The sequence below is a fragment of the Conger conger genome, chromosome 3 (assembly GCF_963514075.1).
Source record: "Conger conger chromosome 3, fConCon1.1, whole genome shotgun sequence".
NCBI lineage: Eukaryota > Metazoa > Chordata > Actinopteri > Anguilliformes > Congridae > Conger > Conger conger.
Genome location: NC_083762.1, coordinates 28,592,162 through 28,617,347, shown reverse-complemented (window position 1 = coordinate 28,617,347; position 25,186 = coordinate 28,592,162). Strand labels below are relative to the sequence as shown.

General features: G+C 45.4%; 1 protein-coding gene across 1 annotated transcript in view; it reads left to right on the top strand.

The window, feature by feature from the left end:
* LOC133124040 (serine/threonine-protein kinase 24-like) overlaps positions 1-24,147 on the top strand; it is a 32,408-nt gene extending 8,261 nt beyond the window's left edge. Inside the window, exons 2-11 of the mRNA XM_061234874.1 lie at positions 6,213-6,443; positions 12,779-12,835; positions 13,039-13,147; positions 13,977-14,134; positions 16,712-16,897; positions 17,404-17,549; positions 18,063-18,195; positions 19,195-19,263; positions 19,903-20,039; positions 20,919-24,147. Coding sequence (XP_061090858.1) covers positions 6,213-6,443; positions 12,779-12,835; positions 13,039-13,147; positions 13,977-14,134; positions 16,712-16,897; positions 17,404-17,549; positions 18,063-18,195; positions 19,195-19,263; positions 19,903-20,039; positions 20,919-20,952 — 1,260 coding nt within the window. The 3' untranslated portion in view covers positions 20,953-24,147. The remainder of the gene's footprint in view (positions 1-6,212; positions 6,444-12,778; positions 12,836-13,038; positions 13,148-13,976; positions 14,135-16,711; positions 16,898-17,403; positions 17,550-18,062; positions 18,196-19,194; positions 19,264-19,902; positions 20,040-20,918) is intronic.
* The last annotated feature ends 1,039 nt before the right edge of the window (positions 24,148-25,186 follow it).

Here is a 25,186-nt window from a genome sequence, read left to right as displayed (position 1 = left end):
GTATAAATCACTAGGCATGAGCACTTGTATATCTAATAATTGGCCAATCGTGTTAATACAGCTTTTCTATCTGATGAAACAGTTTTGGAACTATGAATTTTTTTCAGACTATGGGCTGTCATAAATACCTTAATACCTCTAGAAGTGAGGTTAAATGTCTTGTGCCTGTCTTAGTAACTTGATTGTTACCCAGGATCATTCTTGTGTTTTTCTGAGAGTGTATTATTTGTGTGCTGCCCTGTACCTGACACAGTCCTTCATGTGTTGTCTGATAAAGATGTTTTCTTCTAATATTTCCCATTCACATCGCCCTTTTGCTTCTTTAGACATCGACAGACTTGGTACCTGTATTCAGTAATGTCTACTGTCAGTTCCGGAATCGATTTAAATCCGTATTCATTTTTTGGTAGCAAAGAAACTTGTGTACCCAGCAACTTGAACTGCTTTGCTTCAGGCCATGTAAACAAGGTAGGGATGGCTCAGACCTGGATAGCAAACATTTGCTTCTCCCAACAGAACTCAATTAAACTCAAATGAACTGCACTCAGGTGTTTGGCGTGGGAAATACGGCAGCGCAGAGCACACACCGTTGCAAAACAGAGGGCACACGTGCAGCAGAATAGAACCGTCTGTGTCATCCCGGACCGTACCTTCGCTAAAGGCTAGCAGACGGGGGATGCTCGCATTAATATGGAAACAACAATGAATATGTATGGCCCCGCTAAAGCTAATGGACATTAAGGTTTTCAGTCATTGACGTGTATGAATATTAACATCTGTCCGTTCAGGTGATGGCCCTGTTTGTCCTGAAGGCTTCCTGTAGCGGTGGACCTCCGCAGGCAGGGTGAGGCCTGGGCTGGCTGTGCAGCATGGGGGAACTCACTGTGCGGCTCCTGCCTGGGCTGCCTGCTGAGCCTCACACCGTGCCAGCTTTCTCTTAAAGGGGGGTGGGGGGGCATTCGGGATATGAGTCATGTCCCCAGCTGTGTGCTTCTCCACAACATCCACAAAAACAAGATGGAAGGCGTGGAGGAAGCTGCTCTCCATTGGGAAGCAAGGGTGGCCTGGCATAGCCTTTGTGTGTGTGTGTGTGTGTGTGTGTGTGTGTGTGTGTGTGTGTGTGTGTGTGTGTGTGTGTGTGTGTGTGTGTGTGTGTGTGTGTGTGTGTGTGTGTGTGTGTGTGTGTGTGTGTGTGTGTGTGTGTGTGTGTGTGTGTGTCGGGGCTCATAAGTCCCAGCCCTCAGGGCAGAGCCTGTTCCCACCCTGGTCATCTGGATGCTGGGCTAAGCAAGTCAAACGCCTGCTTTCAGGGGTCCAGGAGGATTCAGCTGTCCCCACAAACCTGCTGACTTGGGGAACAGCCACCGAGCTCCCAGCACTCTCATAGCCCTGGCTCGATACGTGACCATGGGGGTCTGATTCACCATGTCCTCAAAGGTCTGCGTTTTTCCTGGGTGGCCACTGCAGCTGGGTCTAATTCCATGCTTTTCCACTGTCCTCCATACGGTCTCTATGAAGACTTTCCCTGGGAAAACACAGTTTTGGAGACAAATGAGTTTAATATAGGAATTTTGCAGTATTGTTTGGGGAAATTACCTGGACAGGCCCTGATGGAGGTTTCATATTTTGCCCTAGCAGACAAACAGGCTCAGAGACCTCGGTTAAATGTTTTGGATTCAAATACTTTTCTGTGCTCAATTGCTCTTACTATTTGAGCCAACCAACAGAACCAGAAGGCAGGGTTTAACTTTTGGAGTGTATCTTATAGGTTCCAGTACACCGGACAAGCTTAGTAAAGCGTAGAAAAATATTTGAATCCTGAACAATTACATCTCTGACCCAGGTCTGCCGGAGACAGACATCAAAGTGGCACATCCAGTGATGGTATTGCGAGGGAAGGGAGCGCCATTAACGCTAAAGGTCTCAACAGGCGTTATCTTCGCCGTGTCTCTGATGGACGCTCTGATAATGAGGAATAACGGCTCTTTCAGAGGATGCCGTCTGATGGCTGCCCCGGCCCGGACTGTTTGCTCGCGCGGTGACAGGCCCGAGATTGGTAATCGCCCTATCCCTGACCTCTGCCACCACTTCTCATTTGTCACTGCGGTTTCAATGCAGATTTCCGTCAGGGATATTCTCTCTGAGAACTGCTTACAGTTCAGTGTGCGTTAAAATGTAGGCTTGCTGTTACCATGCAGTTTTTGTTTTTGTTTGCTACATCATTATTATCATGGGCACAGTATAGCATGGTACGGATATGCTTTATTTCTGCTGCATGTCTTCCTGCTTGGGGATGTGTGTTTAATTCAATAGTACCGTAAAAACTATTTGCCAGATTTTTTGTGGCATGAATTGGATTTTTGCTCTGGGCATTTTTCTGCTTGTTTGATCACACCTAATAGACTTTGTCAGGTACTTTGCAAACTAAGCCTCTTTTTGTCATGGGTGTATTAGAGGGGTTTGTCTCATCTCCGTACTAAAAACTGTTGCTACGTGATTCTGGCTGGCTTTTGCAGCACAGTTTTGTGTCTGCTTGGCAATTGTGCATTAATTTCACTATTTCACTAACGTCCATGCCGCACATTATAAAACTCACGCACAGACTAAGCAGACTGTATAAAATGCATGGGACTCTGCCAAATGTGAAATGACAAGGACATTAACGTAAAGGTGCGTCAGAATTAAATGCTCCACTGTTACTTTTATTGGATTGAAGTCAAATGTCCACAAGCTACTTACGTCAAATTTTCTAGAACATTCTGAGTTTTCCTCAATGGATCTATGAGATTCATCTTGAGGGACAAATTTGAGGAAGTCTCTAACACTTTTAGGCCTGATGCTTCATTCACACGGAGCTTGATCATCGGGATGTTCATTTTTACAGGGGGGTGGGGGGAGCGGCATTTTATTATGCAAAAGCTGCAGCTGTGTATAAAGATGAGTTGAAGTACCCCTGCTCCAGTTGTGGTAATGAAGAAAATTGGATCATGTAGTGCAGGTCAGGCGGGTGTGGAGTGAGGGTACTTGTATTTGTGGCGGAAGCAGTTTTCTGCTGTTGAACGATGTTGGAAGATTTTTAATGGACAAAAAAGGCCAAGTTGTGAAAGTGCCGTCTACTTCTGCCATTTAAGTAGCACTTTCTTTGCAGTCACTGGATTGTTGAATTTTCAAAAACGGTAATTCGACTTTGGAGCTAGAATTTCGGAACGGGATCAAATTATTTCCCTGGCATGCGGCGTACTGCATGAACACCAGCATAATATGAGCCGGGCTGAGTAATGATCACTTCTCAGTTGTTTTATTATCCAATAAAATAAAGGAGATCGGGCGTGCATATTGATCGGCATTTAGCTAGGCTTTGCAGGAAGCGCAGATGAATTAACTGACTCGCGTGGTCTATGGCTGCGCTTGGCATAGATTTAAACCTCGGCACTGATTTAATGCGCATGTTGATTCACATGAACAGGGATGCAAAAAAATGCTTTTGACGTGCATCTCCCAGATGGCTCACTGCTTAAACACAGTGTGAAGATATGGCTTGGCGAGAGACAGCACCTCAGCCTCAGGGGAAAAAAGAAATGCAAATCTTGCACCTGGGAGAATGCAATTACAGGTTTAATACCTACCGTTTAATTGTATTGTCCATTTGTTTTGCGTTCGTGACAGTTTTGCATTCATAGGTGTTCTTCTGCAAATGTTTTTTGTAATTATTGTGCACATTTATAATCTTAATTGGCGGGCGGGGGGGGGGATAGTTGAAAGAACAGCAGGTCAAAATACTTTTAAAAATATCATGAAAATATGTTGTATGTAATGGAAATGAAGGCAGGTTCCAGTAACCTGTAAAGTTTTTTTTTTGTTTTTGTTTTTTTTTTGTACGTCTGTGTTTTCTTAATTGTTCCAGCGGCCCTTCCCTTGTTGTGTTGAGTGGGGAAAGACCTGGGAACAGGTCCCAGCTGAGCTGTGTTAGTCCTTTGTGCAGTTTCTGCCTTTGTTCTCTCGTCAGCTATGACCCCAGTCACAGAGGAGCCTAAGTCCGCTCTTGCCATTATCAGTAGAAACTGCGTGGGATATGTTTATACAGAATCCATCCAGACACGGTTGGCTTTGAAGCCGGTTCAGGCTAGGCAGACCAGTTCCTTCAACGGGCTTCTTGTGGTTGCCACGGCATAGTGAAGTTGTGAAAGCTTGCTGGCTTGCGCTTCCTGCAGGAACAGCCAGAGTTCTCTGGGTTTTTGAGTTCTTGTGGGCCCAATTAAACTGCAGAGGCCAGAACTGCCTGCAGGGCACAGGCCACCGCTTCTTACAGTGGAAGCGGGAGAACAGCGGAGCGTGCAGTCGTGTGGAAAGTTCTTCTGAGAAAGTCACGTACGAAACTCTCCCACTTGGGTCGAGGTGCCGTTTATAATCTTCTGATATTTGCTATTAAGCAGCATGCAGTCGTTGGATAAAACATTTTTTACCGGAAAAAGTTTCATTTGCCGAAAATGCTCCTTGTCCAAAGTGGCCTGTGGTTCTGCTAGTTGCTGAAAAGTAATTAGAAATCTATTTCATGCTATGCTTTAAACAACTACACTAAAACAAAAAAAAAGGTTTTGCCTACTCCTAATAATAGCACAATAAATGTATGTCGTTCATAATTTTATTGTGGCAACAGAAGCTACAAATAATGTTCAGGCCTTATCAAAACAGATGTTTGAAACACTGACTAATCATTTCTAAAAACTCTCTGAGAAAATTCTGTTTTAGTTTGCTCATGGCCTTCTGATGCAATCAGACTTTAAACACCGACTTCCTCGCTTGTGTGTGACATCATGTTTTCACATCGTCGGTTTCGCGGGCCCAGCGCTCCAGCACGTTAGCTGTACGCTGTCGGTCTGGAGGGGCGTCATGGCGACACGGGTACAGTGTGCTCGGTTCCTGCAGTGTGTCCGTGTCAGGGCGCCTCAGCTTGTCCTCCGTGCTGCTTTGAGTGACACCGAGGCTGACGTGGCCCTCCTGCCTCTCCCTGTGAGGAGCCAGAGGGGAGGTGGCATCAGTGGCTCGCCAGAGAGTGACCAATAAGCTGCACCCACGGCCTGTCACTCAACCGTGAAGACGGCACGCACGCCGTCTCAGTCGTGTGGTGCTTCTCTAGCATGAGCGCACACACATGCACACACGCGCGTGTGCACACACACACACACGCGCACACACACACACATGCACACACACACACACACACACACACACACACACACAAATGTTTTCGCCGTTAGGCATACCGTATATATGTAATGAATAAACTAGTGGGTTGACTGATCCAGACAACACTATTTAGGCTGACCCCAGACTCTGGGTCTTGGGTTGTGTTGTGTTCACTGGAAGAGGCAGTGTATGGAGCAGCTAGGGATCTGGGTCATGCTGTGTATTCAGTCTGTAAATACTATCAGTCTCCAGCCCAGGTCTTTACTTCATTTTACTACTGCAAATGAAAGTGCTGCTGAGGCGCTCTCAGTTCACGAGTAAAGCCCAAATGGATGAAATGGTATCGGATGCTAGTGTCTGCGTCCCACGCAAATGAACTTTATTGCATTTTCTCTCAGAGGGAGGGGCTTTCCGAAACGTGGATGCTGTCGAACAAAGGTGAACAGACTTGGCAACCCTTACCAGGTCAATGAATGATTCTCATACTCCTGATATTAATCAGCAAGTAAAATTTGGGCTTCCAGTAATATAAACAAAGGGTTAGCATTCAGGTGATGAAAGATAATGTGGTCATTCCCTATTGCCGTATTTGAACAATTGTTGTTTCTGAAACTTTGAGTTGAAGAAAACCAGGAGCTTTGTGTGTTTCCGCTCTGTATTCCTTAAAGGCAGAGAAACTTTCAGTTTTCACTTGGAAAGCTTTCATGCTCTGAATAATTTATGACTGAAGCAGATGCCTTCAATTTGTTTTTAAATGGTGTACTATATTGCTGTATTAGGCTACTGTACATATCACATGCTTCGAATTACACCCTCCTCTCCAGTGTACTTGTGTATCACTCTCTTTTCATTAGTTCATTGGCTTTCAAGCACGCACGTGCACACACTTTAGCTACTTCTTAAATGCCAGTGCTGGAAATGCTTTGCAATGTTAACATTTCTGAACTTTGCCAAGACCTTGTTCACAGGCAGGGTCTAATATGAGTCCATTACCTCCATTAATCTTTCTCCTTTCTCCCACACAGAATCTAAAGGCCGACCCAGAGGAACTGTTCACCAAGCTGGAAAAGATCGGAAAAGGCTCCTTTGGAGAGGTGTACAAAGGCATTGACAATCGGACTCAGAAAGTCGTGGCTATTAAAATAATCGACCTGGAGGAAGCGGAGGACGAGATAGAAGACATTCAGCAGGAGATCACAGTTCTGAGCCAGTGTGACAGTCCCTTTGTAACCAAGTACTACGGGTCCTACCTAAAGGTGAGTGTCTCCACTGCGGTGAGGACGGCCTCTAATGGTGGCCTTTAACGGGGTCACTTCAGTATCATCTTCTCCTGGAGAGCTTCCTGCTGTCTTATCATGGAGTATATGAACCCTTTACCTGGCTCTGTAATGCAGTTTCCCTGTTTGTGAGCCAGGCCGATCCATTCTAATTCAGTTATCTCGCGGTGGAACTTGCCTTCATATTGTAAGAATGACAGGCCTATTGGAAACAGTCATTTGACACTGTGATGGGCTTGGGTCCAGATGTTAAATATAGCCATTTTACCCTCCCTTACTGCTTAAAGGACCAAATTCATTTTAAGCGGTTGCGTTCAACTGAAATGGTTGCTTTCGTCTCAAAGGAAAATGTTCCCCAAACAGCTTTCGGCAAATCTTTCACTCATACAATTTCAATTTGACATCATGAGTTTCCTATTCAGTAGCATAGCAGCCTGTGGATTGATTGGCTTCTGATTCATGATGTCCTCTGCAGTAGATGGTCTTTATTCATGTAGGGAGAATTAGTTTGTTTTTCCTCAGACAGTACCATTTACAGCACCACGGTGCTTTACGAGTATTTAACTGTGGGTCGTAATACAGTAGCACGAGAGGTTATCGAGAAGACGTCACAAACGAACGGAGGCTTCCTTCAACAATGACTGCCTGCTGGGCTGCCTCTTTCTCTTGCTGAGGGACACGGTGTATTTACACTCTTGGGACGCCGCATCGATGGCTTCGCTCATTTGTAGCTCCTGAAAAAAGGATGCGTGTTTGAACATGTACCTTGACAATACCATTTGCATTTTTTGTAATCCAGAGTAGAATATTCTCATGGAGTGTTTCTGTTCACACTCTCCTCTAGTCAGAGAGACTGTGATATGTTTTTTAATAATGAGGGTCATTGACATATTTTAATATTAGAAAGATTAACCTAACCTGTATTTTGGTTGCCAGACACAACAAAGCCACTTTTACTTCATCACACCAAACTGTTCTAATGCTTAACAGCGATCTAATGCTCAACTCAAGTCACTGTGTGTCTGCCGTACTTCGACTTCAGGCCTGTAGGCCAGCCATCTTCAAATCTGGACCTCAAATCCAAATCCAGCCTGGTTTTCGTGTCTCCTGGGTGATTAGCTGAACAGTTAGTGCTACTAATTGGTCAGACTGTCTTCACACCTGACACTTAGGTAAAGGGACGTTGGAAAACCAGCAGTTCTCGGCCCTCGAGGACCGTTAGTTGATGATCCCTGCTGTAGGCTGAAGACTGTTAAATGCATATTGTAGGTAATGGTCTTGAACGTGACTGCGATGAGATGTGCCCGCGTTTCATCCTAACATTTGCACTTAGGCAGCCTACAGTATGTGGGTCACTAAATCATTCATGTGGGCCAGTGGCACAGGAAGGCTATGAAAGGAGTCTGTGTTCTTCATGGAGTGGACAAGAGAAGAGCACCCTTCCCATGTGTCCTTTAAGACTGCCTTCTAAATGATGCTTTTTGTTGCTTACCCCTCTCATAAGAGTGATAATCGTATGTTATTGGCGAGGACTGGCTTGGTAATATGCTGAGGTTGTTGCTTGCAAGCATGAAGGAGGCAAAAGTTGCAGTCTTACCATTGTTCTTTGATGGAAATGGTTGATAAGGTACTCGCCAGTACTCTGATTTATTCATGATTGTGAACATTTCTAGGAAGGGAGGTTAATTCTATTATTCTAACTGGGTTAGTTATGAAATAAGGAAGCTATTGTGACAGACATCTTCACACATGGTGCTGTTAATATTATGTGCATAATTGATATGGGTCCTATGAGGTCATATTTTGGTACCGGGTGTTTACAATATGCATAGTGTGTATGGGGAAGGCTTTGAATTACAGGGCTATATGCTCACTTTTTTTAACAGTAGCGATTGTGAATTTAGCAGCTGAGACCAATTTAGTAGCACTTGTACAGGTACAACTGTATTTTATAAATTATTTTGTGAACAAGTTTGCTTTGTGTACCAAAGGTAATTGGAAAATGATTAAATATTTCTAGCTACTAGCTTAGATGTGCTTAGCTGCCTATTTACTTTGGCTTGGGTTTGAAAGGCCATTGAAACCATGTTAGCCTTGCCTCTTTTTTGCCATTTTTAAAATGGCCGATAACTACATACCATGCTCCCTTCAAATAATTCTGTACTTTGGTCTTGCCATCTATAAGTCAGAGATGTAGAGACAAGGTGTTATAACTTTAGGTTGGGAGCTAGTAGTGGTTTCCAGTGCCTGGTAAACCAAGGCATTCGTTGAAAAGGCGAGTGCAGGTAACCTGCGGTTGACTTACTTGCCACCTCTAGAGCCCTGTGATGCACGTGGGCGAGAATGGGTGTGTAACTTACCACCATTAAGCCATGCTGACAGGTGCATTCCATTCCAGTGCGTGATTCAAAAAAGAATGACAGGGTGGCAATTAGCCGTTCAACAGTCAACATTTCTTTTTGTTGGAGTAAAGAGGTTTTTTTTTTTAGAGGTGCTGATAAAAGACTAATGTTCCCTGCAGTAATATATGGGGAAATGAATGCAGTTTGGCCATCTAAAATGAAAGATAAAGACAACTGAGTGTGTAATTTTGACTGTGTGTTGGGTTACATGTTAAATTAGTTTTGTTTTCAATGTTGCTTCTGAAGAATTCAAACTGAATTCCAAGTATTTATAAAATGGGTTTTATTTGGGATATAACATTTACGTTCTTTTCTACTTGCATTGAATGATCGCAATCAATTTAGGCTTGATTTTGAGCAGCAGGTTTTTGACCATTCCATTCTGTTGTATTTCCAAGCGGATCTGATAGCTCATGTTGAAATGTATTTTGGGGACGTATCAGAGGATGGGTTAGGGTTAGGGCGTTTTGTTTTCTTTAGATGGAATACCCCTTTATTCTAAACCAAGACCATCCTAAGGTTTTGTGTTCACTTAATCATTTATCTGTGTCATGTTATTTTCCATGCAATTATGCTGTTGTTCCACTGTAATGAAGATCATTTTTGACTTTCGCCCAGAGGGGGCACATGTAAAAAAGTTTTTAAAAATGACTGAGCTAAAAAGTAATAATTTATTTTACAAACCCACAAGTGAACATAGTGGCTAGCCTTTTCCATCTCCTTTTCAAACTGATAGACACTTAAATGGCAGGGCCAAATAGTTGCACCTGTGTTCCAACACCAACACCTGGCTTTCAAGTAAATCAATCAACCAATTAAATTATATTAATTGACCAACTCTGGTGGCTGGTGAAGGGCCACTCCTTCACAGCACAAATTTCCAGCCAAATTTACTGTCTGCATATGAGGCTATTCACACATCAGTGTTACTGAACGAGCCTGTCATACAATTCTAGGCAGGGCTGCATTATGTTATATTGCGTTATATTCCATTCCCTATCTACGTGTCACCTGAAAAAGCAAGCCTTATGGCGAGGTCTCCACCTAATCACACAGAGATGAAATGGACGGCTCAGATTAGGGCAGAGCAATCCCTCTCCCAGACACAAAACCATTCCCTAAAACCCTTACACAACAAGGGACATCATAACGCAGGAGGCAGGCCAGATTTCGGCTTGTTATCATCGGCGTCTGTGCCGGTAAAGTGCTGGAGACTCCCTTTGCATTGAGTATTGGTACTGGGCTTGTAACCCAATGGATGCCAGTTTGATTCCTGCCATTGTGCCCTTGTGTAGGGTTCTCACTGTAACCTGAATTGCTTCAGTATAAATCCAGAGCAACTTTTTATGTTTAGCATTTTTACATCATACCCATTTTTACAGCTGGACTATTAAGTGCCAAGAACACTCAATGACCACTTTTATTAGATAGATCTTTACATCAGCTTTTTTAGTGCAAATATCTAATCAGCTGTCATGTGGCAGCAACTCTATGCATAAAAGCATGCAGATATGGTCAAGGGGTTCAGTTGATGTCAGAATGGGGCAAAAATTTGACCGTAAAATGATTGTGCCAGACAGGGTGGTTTGAGTATCTCAGAAACTGCTGATTTCCTGGGATATTCAACAGTCAAGACAGGAAGGCGACAGTAACTCGAATAACCACAGTGGTTATAAGCAGTGGTATGCAGAAGGGCGTCTCTGAGCTCACAACTCGTCAAACCTTGAAGTGGATAGGCTACAGCAGCAAAAGACCCAATACATCTAATAAGTATAATACATAAATACCTATTAATGTCACTGAGTGTAAATGGCAGTAATTTGAGCAGGAGCGGTCTTCTGTGCAGCGGTGAACCCCCCTGGAGCAGAGCGGTTCACCTGCTGTAGCTCTCCAAGCAGAGCTCCAGACTGCAGCCCAGCCATAGAGACCTGGGAGAGAAGGATGAAGGGAGGGAGAGAGGGTGAGAGGGAGGGAGAGAGAGCCCTGTGGCCATATGCGCTCGCCCACACACTGCCCGAGATTACCCTTCTAAAAGGGGAACGTGGAATCGGCAGCAGACGCTGGATGCACTCGGGCGTGAACTCACTGGCTGTGCGTTTTAGCCCCACGGAGCCTACAACCATAACGTCGACATACATTCCACCAGTCTCCTTTTTTTACACTGACCACTGTCGCCAAGCATCCCAAACAACGAGGAGCACAATTTAACAGCAGAGGTTATTTTTGGAGTGTACTTTGATGTGATATCGGGATTAACATTGTACCGAGTATTTTTATTCTTTTGGGAGACAGCCCAAGGCGCATTTCTGAGTAGCCAATCCTCTCCAAGTGCCTTAGCTGGAACAAATGTGGAACGACGTGTAGTCCTAGTCTGTTAGGGAATGGCTTTTGGTTTGTTGGTATGTAGTAAAAAGGTGACCTGTATTTAAATGTGATCTCTCTTTCTCTCTCTCATCTCATCAGCAATTTGGCTGTTGTGATGATGCTCAACTTTATTTATGAGCAGTATGTTTGCATAACCTTTCCCTACTGTACTTTCCTTGTACTTAAGCGCCTTTGTAGAGATTTGCAATATCTCTCTAGCACCTCTTTAGCTTATTTTGCAGTTTTATTTTACTCATGGAAGAAGTGTGCCTTAGATGGTTCAATTTAGTTTCTTGTGTTGTGGGTCAGGTAAGGACACCAGTGGTGTGTTTCAGCCCTAAGCTCAGGCTAGGCTGCTGTTTCATACTGCGCTGTATTAAGCGTGTGTGTGCGTGTGCGTGTGTGTGTGTGTGTGTGTGTGTGTGTGTGTGTGTGTGTGTGTGTGTGTGTGTGTGCGCGCGCGCGCGTGTCTGCACGAGCGAGAAAATCACGTAAGGCACATAAGCCCCAGTGAGTGTGTGAGGCAGTGAGATGATGTGTGTAACATATAGACCGCTCACCCCTCCCCCTATTTTACCCTATATGGAGGTAGAATATTTTAAAGCCTGCATGCTCCTCCGTCTGAACCAAAAAGCTTTCCATGCCTGGTAGCTTATTTTCCCCCGCGGCAAAATAAATCATCTTTACTAATGCATTATAGAAATGCGTATCATCCCATACTTTTATTTCCTAGTTACTGGCTCTGATGCTTCAAGCGACCTAATTGTCTTTCTTTTAATTGGTTGGTCCGTGGCGAGTACATGTCCTCGATTGGCTCCCTTATACTCTCTGGGGGAGGGGATTACTGAAGAGGTTGAATAAGCCATATTTTTACTGTGTACAGAATATGTGCTTGGATGAACCGCAGAAACACATCCTCATTTCAGGATTTAAAGTTGGTAGCTGTGTGCCATTTCTTCTGTGTCCTACAACTTGTTTTTATTCAAATGAAATGAGCAGCAGTTCTGTTCAGACAGTAGTGTATTTGTGAAATGGGCTATATGGTGAATTATGTTGAATAGTCTTGCCACTGGCCCTAAAATATTCAGTGTCACAAACCGGTAAAGTTATTATTTGATATAATTCCTCTGTTCAGCAGAATCTCTCAGCCTGGCCAGTTTTAGACCTGCAATCCTGTACTGCATGTTCTATAACAGTCATTCAGCTGGGATTTCCCCGAAAGCAGTTGAGGTAAATTGCATTGGACAAAAAAATGTTTTCTCTGCAAAACCCAGGATATAAACTTGTGTATGACCCTCAGGTCCAGTCCAGTCAATACATTAAAGGTCTTATTAGCCTGCCGCTGTAGGCTGTAATCTTCTAACTGCTAACTGGAACGGCATTGAAGAACAAGATTCATTTCCCAACGTAGATGTGATATTCTATAATTGTTTAGCGCTAGCGGCGGAGACACAACATTCATCGTCAGCTTTTATGGATTTGAAAGTCGTCCAGGTAACCTGAGCTTTTCCCTGTCACTCTAAGTTTCCCTCTCTCCCTCTCTTTCAGGACACAAAGTTATGGATCATTATGGAATATTTAGGAGGCGGATCAGCGCTAGATTTGGTGAGTGACTGCGTACACGGTTGCACGGTTAGTGAGGGAGGGAGACCACTGAAATGTTTTGAGCCCTTGATGAAAATGCAGTTGCGTAACTGAAAGGACATTAGCCCAAAGAGCTTATCGCGATGTTTTAGCGTTCAGTATCGTTTAGCGGGTTAGTTTTTCTCCGAGACCGGCGACTGCGCTGACGTGTGGCTGTCTTTCAGCTGGAGCCCGGGGCGTTGGACGAAACGCAGATCGCCACCATTCTCCGAGAAATACTCAAGGGCCTGGAGTACCTGCACTCAGAAAAGAAAATCCATAGAGATATTAAAGGTAATGCTCTGGGCTTATCATATGAAGGGCATTGGATTACCTCTGTGTCCTCAATCAGGACTAACCACATTGCTCTCTTGCCCCTAACTCATGAGTTGCCGTAAACCACCGTCAAGTTTGATTGAATTACTGCCTCTTCCAGGCAGTATATTAGGGAAGTGGGGGGGGGGGGGGGGGGTAGCCAATGAAACCGTGAGTAAGGCTTTCTGCCATTGGCCTTCCAGGTGCAGAAAGTGTGGCCAGTTATGTGTCCCCTTGCAGCAGTGCTAATTTGCTGCTGCGCTACCAGTGCGGTTGTGATTGACCCTCATCTAAAATCCCAGCGAAATACACCTCTGATTGACCTGCAGGCTGTATGGCCCATTCATATTCATCATTGATAATATTTCCTAGTTCATTGTTTTTGAGTGAATCCGTCAAACATGGAATCTTCATGCAATTCCCAAAAAATTTAATGTTAAGAGGGTGCTACCCATTCTAGCAGCCAGACCTGGGTCAAATGCATAATGGTTTTGGATTAAAATACCTACTGTTTTTCTACTCATTACTGAGCTTGTCTGGTGCATTGGAACCTTGGGAATACTCTCAAAAAGTGCAAACCCCACTTCTTTGTTGGCTCAATTGTTGGATCAGTCGAGCACAGAAAATAATACAATCAAAAACAAAGACGTATTTGGCCCGGGTCTGCATACATGCTAAGCCTGGGGTTTAGCCTTGACTTTCATTAAGACCCGTATAGGGATTATTGCACCCACGGTGTGAAGCAAGATGGCGGCCGAGTGCGTTTGGCTGGAGCCGGCGGCCCTGACCCATAACTACCCTTCCACAGCCGCCAACGTCCTGCTGTCCGAGCAAGGAGACGTGAAGCTGGCGGACTTTGGCGTAGCCGGACAGCTAACGGACACGCAGATCAAGAGGAACACCTTCGTGGGCACGCCCTTCTGGATGGCCCCGGAAGTAATCAAGCAGTCCGCCTACGACTCAAAGGTGAGCATCGTCACTGACTTCCTCCGTCTGTAGGTCCCTGGGCCTGCTCCCAGACAGGGTCATGGTTAATGGGACCTCAAAGACAAAATGGATTATCACTGCAAAACATGTTTTGTGCATCTTTTATTTATCATTTTTACATTGAAGCGTAATCCACGTGCGCTAAAGGAAATTGCTACAGAAAACAGAAAAGTGGGGAAAGTACATTGATTGTCGGTGCTCTTTGTGGGATATATATTTATTTGCATATTTACATATTTCTTTTCGCGTTTCTGTCTCTTTTGCCTGTTATTTGAATAGTCTGGGTGGTTTTGTACCCAGCGTAAATACAGAAATTGGTCTAAGGCACATTTCCGTTGGTTTGCAGATCATTTCCTGCTTCTGTAAAGGGCGGATCAGAGGCGGTATGGGATTTTAATACCCTGGGTGATCGCCAACATTTTTGTCTGCAAACACAAGCTTCTCAGGCTTCTTCTGAGTGGGCCGCGGGGGTTTCGCGAAAGCAGATCAAATGAATTTGATTTCGGGATTTTCAGTATTGGGTTTTCTCAAAGCGTTTCCAGCGTGCTGGCGTCCCCGCGCCCCTGCGCCCCTGCGCCCCTGCGCGGTGCTGTCCGGCGGCCCGGCTGGGCTCGTTCTGACGGGCCGCGGGCGTCAGAGGAGCGCTGTGAAACCGAGCCCGCTGACCTCCGTAACGCAAACGCCATGGAATTCATTAGCCGCAGACGCACGGCGTGAGTCATCCGACACGCAGGAGAGGCCGGCCTGCATCCGGCCCGGCCGAAACGCCGCGGTTACGTCAGCCCCTCGTCCCAGCCTCGTCACGCTGCTCGTTTGCAGCTTTCGCCTTGCGGACGGAATGGCAAATGAGCCGTTTATTTAAGGGAGCAATCCATTATCTGCGCCTTTTTTGCGCCCGCTTGCTCATCCTGCTCATGCAAATGATTCCGTGCGGATCCTGCCAGACGCGCATCTCGCTGTCCTAGCTCCACCCACTGGTTTGACACATTCCGGAAGGATTATGTTAGAGCTGAGAAAACGGCCACAGAAAAGCCTGGTCACACCCTTTACATTCCATTCCATTACATTACAGTTTATTTAGCAGACATTTTCATCCAAAGCGACGTACAATAAGTGCATACTGAAGACACAACAGAGCAACTACAGAACAGGTTGGATAAGGTCACATAAAGTGTCAGTTGTCTACTGTCGTGAGTATCAAGTCTACTTCGCATGGTGAATATAAGCAAGGTCAGGAAGTATGGCATATCAAACTATAAGCCAGGCATCCTACAATAGATGTTAATTTCCGCAGTTATGTCTTACTTATGTCAGAGCTATTCTAGCAGCGTCATGTTTTTACTGCTGTCCATTCTGCAGGGAAATTTTTCGATGGAACCGACAGTGCTTTTGTGGTTCATTTTGATCACTAGAACCACAGCAGACGTGATTTCCCTGGGAGCAGACGTGATTTCCCTGGGAGCGTACGCGCAACCTGTGCTAACAGTCCAATGGCATTCCACGTCTTTGATCAAAGCGGCTTACCCACAGAATTACTTAGCCTTTCTCATTTCACTCCACTCCCCTTTCTCTGTCCAGCATCTGAATGTTTAGAAGTGTTAGTATTGACCTTTCGACCAGAAAAGATCCAGGGGGCCGCTTTGGAATGAATACAAAATAATAAAAAAAGCCCATAGGTTTCTCCAGATGTTTCTCCAAATTAATAATTGGCTGCAGGCATTTATCCATGAGCGAATATGTTGGTGTCAATGTAGCCCAGCCCAGCCCAGCCCAGCCCAGCTCATGCTTTAACCCTTTGAAGGTTTTTTGGAATGTTTTTTCAAAATTCAGTGTCCTAGAACTGCTTTCAGTTACTGGTAGCGACAACATAAGAATATTCAGTTAAGAACATTGTTATCATATCTTTTGTGAACTTACACCCTAAAGTGTTAACGTGATTGCAGAAATCAATACACATAAGAGGCTCTTTACTCTCTTTCAACACTGCCGCTTGTCTCATGATGACCAAGGTTTTCTGCAAATGACCAAGATGAGTAAGGTGGGCGAGTCTGCTTTGTGGTTGCAGTAGAACGAACCAATCGGTGTGGATCAGTGCAGTAGCAAAGGGGAAGCACGGTGTCCATAGTCTGCTGTTGCAAGCGTAGACTTTATCTTTCCTAATGCAGGAGCATGACATAAGACCTCTCTTGCGTCAGCACATAAACGGTTACTCAAGGGTCCCCAAGAAAAGAAGGAAACTTTTATGAAAGAGCATGACGTGTAATTCTGTTCAACCCAACCTTTGCTTTCAGGCATTGTGTGTCTAAGTACAGACAGCAGAAACAATGCTATTTCTGGGCTTTTGTACCATAGTCTTGTAAAATCATAAGATTCTTTTTTCTTCTGTGGTTCATGCACAATAGTTGAGGCAAACACTGATCTGGTTGACAAAATAGTGTTGCGATGGTTGTGATTTTTGACTCATACAGATACTGTATGTGTGGGTGTGTATGCATTTTGTATTCCTGGTTATTACAGTATTTCCAGCTGTAGCACTTCCCCTCTCTCCCCCCCCAGGCTGATATCTGGTCGTTAGGCATCACGGCGATAGAGCTGGCGAAAGGCGAGCCGCCCCACTCTGAGCTCCACCCCATGAAGGTGCTGTTCCTCATCCCCAAAAACAACCCGCCCACCCTGGACGGCAGCTACAGCAAACCCCTCAAGGAGTTTGTGGAGGCCTGCCTGAACAAAGAGCCCAGCTTCGTAAGTGCGAGACGTCCGCAGCCACGCTCCTAGTCCCCCGTTCCCTCCCTCTCCCGCTCGGCCTTCCCAGCCCTGCTCCCGGAGTGCTGAAATCCTGCAGGATTTTCGAGGTCTTCATGGTCGAGCACCGTGCGGTTGGAGCGCATGACTAATGTAGCCTGATGACTGTTCCAGATGCATAATTAGAGTTCAGGTGGAATGAAAGCAGGAAGTCCCTCTGGCACTCCTGAACCAGGATTACAGGGCCAGATTATTATACAGGCCGACTCTTATTTGCCACCAGAAATTGTAACATTTTTTTATTTTTTATTTGGGTCATCCAATGAAATATGGCACGTGCTTCACTTTTGTTGAGTTTTATAGTGAAACTGAGAGTGAAGGAGGTGTTTATAAGTTCTCAGTTTTATGTGTATACTTGGCTTGTATGCTTTAAGCCTTTGTGAGAATTTGCCTGTGGCCCCCTGGTGGTCTCACCGCTTCCCCCGTTTGGCTTTGGTTGTCCTCAGAGGCCCACGGCCAAAGAGCTGCTCAAGCACAAGCTAATCGTCCGGCATGCCAAGAAGACATCCTACCTGACGGAGCTCATCGACAGGTATAAGCGGTGGAAGGCAGAGCAGTCTCGGGACGAGTCCAGTTCAGACGAGAGCGACTCGTAAGTGGCTTCTTGGCTGGGCTTTGTGACCGGGGACCCGCCTCTCCTACCCCTGTTTCTGCTGTGAAGGTCAGAATGTTCTAGATCAGAAGTGGCCATCCCTGCTCCTGAGGAGCTGCAGGTCTCCTGGCTTTTGGTTTCAACTTTAGACCCAAGAAACCTGGTCAAGTTAACTGTAACCGACTGCTTTATTTGATCAAGTTAAGTATTGAGTAACAACAAAAATCAGTCTCCAGGATTAGGGTTGACCACCTCTGGTCAAGATGGTCAGAATGTGCTTACACTGTCTTCAAAAGGTGTTCTCTTCACATTCACAAGTATTAACAGCCTGCTTTACACATAAACTATATGTTTTCTGATTTCCCAAAGTGTGGCGTAAATTTCTGCAATGGAAGACTATGATGAGGTGGGAGTGGGGTGGTTAAAGCTGTACACAAGGCCTGCGTTGAGACTTGTGGGGGAGTTTCCATGTAACCTTGTTGAAGGACTCCTTTTCTTACAATGAACCTCCAGAGAGCAAGATGGACAGGCCTCTGGAGGCAACGACTCGGGGAATGATGACTGGATCTTCAACACGATCAGGGAGAAGGACCCCAAGAAGTTTCACAACGGAGCGGCACAGCCTGAGGAACTGGCGAGGAACGAGGTGAGAGGAAGCTCACGTCTGCAGCGCTGTAGCCACGGGCTTTCTCATGTTAAACTGCTGAAATGTAACAGGTGTGAACTGTGTTTCTACCTGGATGGGAGTCTTCCTGGGGATACAAAATGCTGCTAAGGTGCACTCTTCCCTCAGGACCAGATGGAAGTCCAGTACCCCAGCACAGCAGTGTAATGGGGCTTAGTGCTTTAGGAGGTGCTTTCAGGTGAGAAAATTTGGTCAAATTCCTACAAAACCAGCTCTCAGGGTGGCTGTTTAATCACCCTCCGATTGGCTTCGCAGTCCCCTTCCTTCCTCACATGCTGGGGCTCCAGTGTGTCAGAATGATTAAGGGATGACTTCACCCAGAATGCTCCTGGTTCGTCTCAGTCAGGGAACCAGGCAGACATTACCCCCAAGCTGTTTCCCAAAATACCCTCCTTTCTGGATGGATGACATGTCAAATATAAGCTGTGTAGGGTACCCTGTACAAAGCTGTCTGCAAAGCAGCGAAATAATGAAACATTCTCCTTGCATGAGAACAACCGTTGACTAAAATTAGATCTTGCGGGCTGAATGCTGCATGTCACCCGGTTATTTTAGCTTCCCTCGTTCTGCATACGGTCACGCCCCCTAAGCATCGAATGTTTCGCAGCGCAGAAGGGGGCGTTGGGCCGTTTCTGGTTCAGCGCTCGCGTTTCTCAAGGGCTTTCCTGCCTCGCTTGGTGTCGCGTTGCGAAGGGAAGTGGTTTCGAAAACGACAAACGGCGGGTGCCACGGTCGAGCGATGGCGCGGAGAACGGCGCCTTCCTCCGAAACGCTGTGGCTTGGCTGTGCAGACGGTATGAAGGACCGCGTGAAGCTGCGGTTAATGAGCGCTCGGGGCATGGCTGTGTTGGGTACATTAGGCTCGATGGCCTGGGGTGCTCTTTGATGTACAGCGCTGAACATGTCTGACCCCGTTACTTCTCTCTCCCTCCCCACCCCTTACCCACATCTCCTTGGCAGGCACAAGACATTCCAAAGAGGCCCCTGTCACACAGCTTGTCTACAGTTATCTCTCCTTTGTTTGCTGAGGTAAGAAGCTTCCTTTATAAGAGTTGTAATTCTTCGCTTAATGGCCAGTCTGTGTCGGGGGTTTTGTTCGCTTATTGGCAATGGGGACACATCGCATTCAGGTTCTATGTGGGCCATTCGATATGGGCACCCAATTGCAGACTGCTTCATTCAAAATGGCTCCCCCAGTTTAACCCGATCAGTCCCAAGAGTGCCATATGGCACTCAAGCGTAACTACAGTTATATTCCAAAAGTGCCATATGCCTTATACCTTTTCAAACAATAAAAATGACTGCTATACTATTGTTTTGAGCCCCTATTAATACCCTCCTAAATTTTCTTAGTTTTTTCAACCAAAGCCAAAACCCTTTGCTATTTGGCTGCAGCCACTTCATATTGGGCTTGGGACTGAAAGGTTTGGTTTTAATGGTCATGAACGTGTTAGCGGGTTAGCCCTGCTACTGTGACTGAGCCTGCTGGTGGCCTGTGTGTTTCTGAGCGCTGAAGACAACCTGGAAACGGCTCGGACGGCGTAACCACGCAACGGCTGGTACATCCGCGTGTAGACATGTGGCCGGGGTTGTTACTGCAGCTTCCTGACCTCGCGCGCGGGCCTCCGTGTGTCCGTAAGCGTTACCACTGGTCTCTCCTCCCCCCAGCTGAAGGAGCAGAGCGAGGCCGGCAGCGCTAAGCTCGAGGCCCTGGAGGAGCTGAGGGAGGCCATCTTCCTGGCGGAGGAGGCCTATCCCGGGATCTCTGACTCCTTGGTGAACGGACTCGTGCAGAGACTCCAGAGGTGAGCCCGGAAACGGCCGACGGGAGCACACAGATCTCCATGGCGACAGCTTGTTCCTCCCCTCCGTGCATAAATGGCAGATGGGGATTGGTGGGGCAGCATTGAGTGTGGCATTACCCCGCTGCAATTACCCTAATGGGGCACTCTCAGACCATTTCCTGGAATAAATGCCCATTGCAGCTCATCTGAGGGTGCAGAGATGAAATGTGTAATCTCTCATGGTTTGGCTTTTTAATTTGGATGTGGTTCGCCCGTTCTTCCCTCCACACGCTGTTGCTAATCTGCAGGCTCCTCTCGCTTAATTGTGAGGCACACTGAGTGCAGTTGGGTTTCTAATGTACTTTTTTTTTTTTTTTTTTTTTTTTGAGCTAATGTAGCCAACGGGGTTGAAATAGTATTTGTTTTGCATTCAAATGCTTCTCAGCATTTGACTAAGCTTGCCTGGTTTATTGGAACAAATGAAATGATCTCAAAAGCGTAAACCCCGCCCATCTGCTCCTTCTCCTCGCAGACTCAAATGCACCCGGCAGGATCAATCGAGCACAGAGAAGTACTGACAATAACAAATGCTATTTGAACCCAGTTCTGGTTGCCAACCCAACCAAAGGGCTGTATAGTAGGGGCAGCCTGTAGCCTAGTGGCTAAGGTACATCACTGGGACTGGGAATGTTGGTGGGTCAAGCCCGGCTGTAGCCACGATAAGATCTGCACAGCTGTTGGGCTCTTGAGCTAGGCATTGCTCCAGAGGGGATTGTCACTTGCTTAGTTTAATCAACTGTAAGTCACTGTGGATAAGTGTCAGCTCAATAGCTGTAATGTATTACAGGTTTGTATAAAGACGTGTGTGGCACTGTTTGAGCCTCTTGCTCCCCCCTCCAGGTTCGCTGTGGCGCGGGCGTCCTCCTCGCAGTGAGAGCCGGTGTGCGTCTCCCCCTCACAGCCGTCAGGTCCGCGCCTCCTCCGCCCTCCTCCATCGGCCGCTTAAAGCCAAACTCTTCCACTTCCTGTCTCTCTCTTCCTCCATTCGTCATAGTGCACATATTCGAGCGTGGCATGCGAGCGAGGGACCGGCGCTCAGCTGGGGCCCGGCAGGGGTCCCTACGCCCCTCGTGGTCCGCTGCATGTACAAAGGGGGCTCCGTATACATATCTCCTGCTCCAGCAAGTTTGGGGATTTCAGTTTTGGGAGTTTTCACAATTTGCCCAGAAAATACGACATGTAGAAGAAAAAATAAAGCTAGCCCGGCTTATATAGCAAGTTAAGAAATGAGCGATGGCTTTCGGGAGCGTCTGAAACTTCCGGAAGTTTCCGAGGTGTACGCTAGGCGGGTGTGTGTGTGTGCGTGTGCGGGTGTGTGTATGTGTATGTGTGTGTGTGTGTGTGCGGGTGCGTGCGTGCTTGCTCTTACTTGTTTACCTTGAAATCCTGAAGTGTGCGTCTGGGAACCGTGCTAGGGAGATTGAAGCATTCTTTTGAAACCTCAGGTATCCTGCTTTAAGTGGACGGGTCCTTTGGGAGGCGGAGAACGCTCAGTGGGGTGGGTGTACAAATTTGTAAATAAGGTCATTTTTACAGATCTGGAGAATTAGAGGGGTGCCCGTAAAGGAATCACTGTGTACAAACGGCCAAGTGCTTCTGTAGATACTCAGTAAAGGTAAATATTTAAAGATACAGTCACTCCAATGGCCATAACTGAGAATTGCCTTGCCTTTATGATATATGTACTTTTTTAAATTTTCATCTTTGGTTTTCTTTCATTTAAAAAATAAAATTAATTTCAAAGGTTTTACCATTCAGTGGAAGCTGAGGCCCTAATTCCATATGTTTTAATCGTTGCAGTTGGTAAGCTTCTGTTTGGCGCTATTCCTTGCTGATCAGTCCCCTGTAGTTTTACCACCTTGGAGCCCATACTCTGTCATAGGACAAATAATGCCATAGTTCACTCAGTCCAGGTTGAAACAATATTTATTGCTCAAGTCAGAAAGTCCCCGCAAAAAATAGTATGCCATTGACTGCATCTTTCCTTTGCTGTTCGTCTGTGAGTCGAGCTCATTTAAGGCTCCTGTGCAGTCTAACCCCAGAGTACCTGCCGCTCAAAATAAACACAACGCCAGCAGGTCTTACCACTTCCTCTTCTTACTCCGCATCATTGCATTCATGGATTAATGAGAAATGTGGTGTACTAAAAGGGGAAAATGTTTAAAAGGACATTTGGATATAGTATTGACACAGTTTAGCATTCTCTCATCGGGTAGTATTCGGACATTACCAGCAGTGAACTCCGTTGCAGCCTCTAGACGCAAGTCTTCCAGGGCACTGCACGTCAGCTGGCACAAAAAGGCTTTAGCATTGCCTTTCGCTTATACATAAAGCAGCCAAAAAAACATGCATGAGATTTATTATACCGACAGTGTACATGTAGGAAGTGCCATGTAAGGCTGGACTTGGGACAATTACTCAACATGCCTCTCAACTAGCGACATTGGTTGGCGCACACACACAAACTTGCTACACCGCTACTGCGTAAAGACAAGAAAGTATCGCCAGTTTGCAGTCCTCAGGAGCTGGAAACGAACGTGTCATGTAACGAACGTGCATGTAGAATAAGCCTTCTGCATCGAGTACAGTATGTGTTGTAGCATACTGCAGCGGTTGGAATGGTTGCATCTTCTGGAGATCTAAGGCTCGATTTGACCTTTGCTTCAGTGCGGAACCTGGGATAATGTAGTCACGGCTTTAAATACTTTGAGTCAAGAATTATTCATTCTGGCCAGGCCCTTATTTTTAACCTCCTTTTTTCCCCTCATTGTCACAGACCCCTGCAGCTACGGAGACAAGGGTAGGCAGCAATAACGTAACAATCGGAGCAGTCGGGCACATTAAGCGGTTTTTAATCTAATGCTGTCACAAGTAATCACATTACTTTATTTTTTAAAATAATACAAAATCTATTACACATTTTTTGAGAAGTGTTTTACCAATGGCTTGAATTAAAGGGGCAGCGCTTCATCAACCCTACAGGTCTTTACAGTGCCTTGTACTGTTAAAAATATATGGGCATCTCAGACTGTTCCAACCTTAGATTAGCATCAGAGTTTTAAAAGGAGTCGGCAGGCTTTCATTCAGGATAGCGGTGCGTTAGCTGTGTGTACGCTAGCAGGTGTTGCCTTGAATTCATCCACCTGCATTGGCTTCATTAGGTTTGCAAACGAGGCCTAAAATACCAGCTTAAAATCCCATTAGTTAGTTCCCACGGTCGATAAAAGGTTTGGGGGAAAAACTCATCCCCTCCTCAGGAAGAAGCTGAAGTCTAGGTGTCCCGTCTTCTTCCTGTCCTGTAGTGTAGTGTTTTTTTTTTTTTTTTTGAGACCTCCCAGTAACTAAAAAAAGACTGAAGTCACGGACGTGGCTTTCACATGAACCTCACGACACCAAACACAGCCACCTCACCTGCACTGTTACAGAAAGGTTTCTGTTTCAGTTCCTACCTTCTTCAGTGGAGACACGATTGCCAACCTGTCCATATGATCCACCGCTGCATCTGTTCCCCCCATCCTGTAGTCCCAGGTATAAAACGTGCCATGTCTTCACCGCCCCCCCCAATCTTTTTTTTTTTTTGTTTTGTATTGTAATTTGCACCTTGTGGAGCCGGTCCAGTTAGATTCTTAATCTGTGTTGCACTTTGTAAACATTTATTTAGTATTTAAAAAGGAGAAATGGTACATATTCGAGGCCAGCGTTCCTTGTCATTTCCTTTGATTGCTACTGTACCTTCACTATTATGGCAATAACACAAGGCCACCCAGGATGCATTCTTCAGCACAGGTATATTATATGGAATGAATCAAAGAAAAATCCAATATTTTTATAAGAGCAAGTATTGTAGTACAGAGAAAAACAAATCTGGATCTCTGTTATGTCTATTATTAATGATGGGATACTTATCACAGATTATTAAAAATGTGTAAATTTCATTTTCTGTAACATTGCTGACAGTTTATAGTCCTGTATATAATCCTTGCTTATGTCATTAAAAACATCAAGGTATTGAACTCCTTGTACGCTTTCAAGTGATTAAAAAAATAAAATGTAAAAAAATCTAATCAAATTCTTGTGCGCCACGTTTGTTTTTATGTGACATTTGCTTGCCGTTTGTGAAATACACTTAAGGCCTTTGGATAGGAAGAGCTCATAGGTCAGCTCAGAACAACAGAGACTATTGGGATGTGTCCATCTCATAAATGAAAATATAAATATGTATGATACATTAACCCCAAAAGCAATTTATAACTGAAAGGTTTTCATCCGCAATAAATGTAACCAAGTGCCATGGTTTGTGTATTCCCATGACAAGACATGAAATGCACAGGAAGCTGCTACTCTGGTGGTGAATGTGCAAAAACGAGTTAAACTGTTGACATATTGGAACATCTGAACATAATGCAACTAGTTCTATGAACATACTTTTTTTTTTTATTTCAAGAAAATCCAGATTACCAGGATCTACCCATCATTTAGACCGCTTTAAAGCGGTGCCCATATTCTGTCGATCACATAACCTGCATGGGTAGCATTACTTGTGCTGCTCTTCCTTCCAAATACTCACCAGTATGCCGTGGCTGTTGATTGTGTGCCAAGATGAATGAAGCTGTCCTTCGTTCAGGTGAACTCAAACGGTATCTTAGTTCTCCGGGCCGCCTCCTAATCACCATGCCAAAACGCTCATTTTGCGCGTTCACAAGAGTCGCCATCTTCTACAAAGCTTGCCCCTGAACTGAGTGAGGGAGGGGTAGTGGCTGTTTGGCCCTCCTCCGCTCCCTCAATTATGAGAAAATTAAAGTGCTGGCTTAAAAGCGAGTGCTGACCCAGCAGGCATAGCGTTACTTAATGCCCTTACTCGAGTCATTAAATCGTGGCAGAGCTAACCACGTTCAAATTTAATTTCACTGCCATGTCGTACCTTTTCAAAAGACGATTCTCGTGGTCATGCCAGTCCTGTTAGCAAACAGTGTTATTTCAAATGATGCAAATTCCTCTGATTAAATTGTTTACACCCATTTACATTGCAGTAATCTTTATTTGTAATGCGAATGTGATCGTTCGAAGTAGCCCACTGTGCCCAACTTATGTGATATTATTTTAAAGTG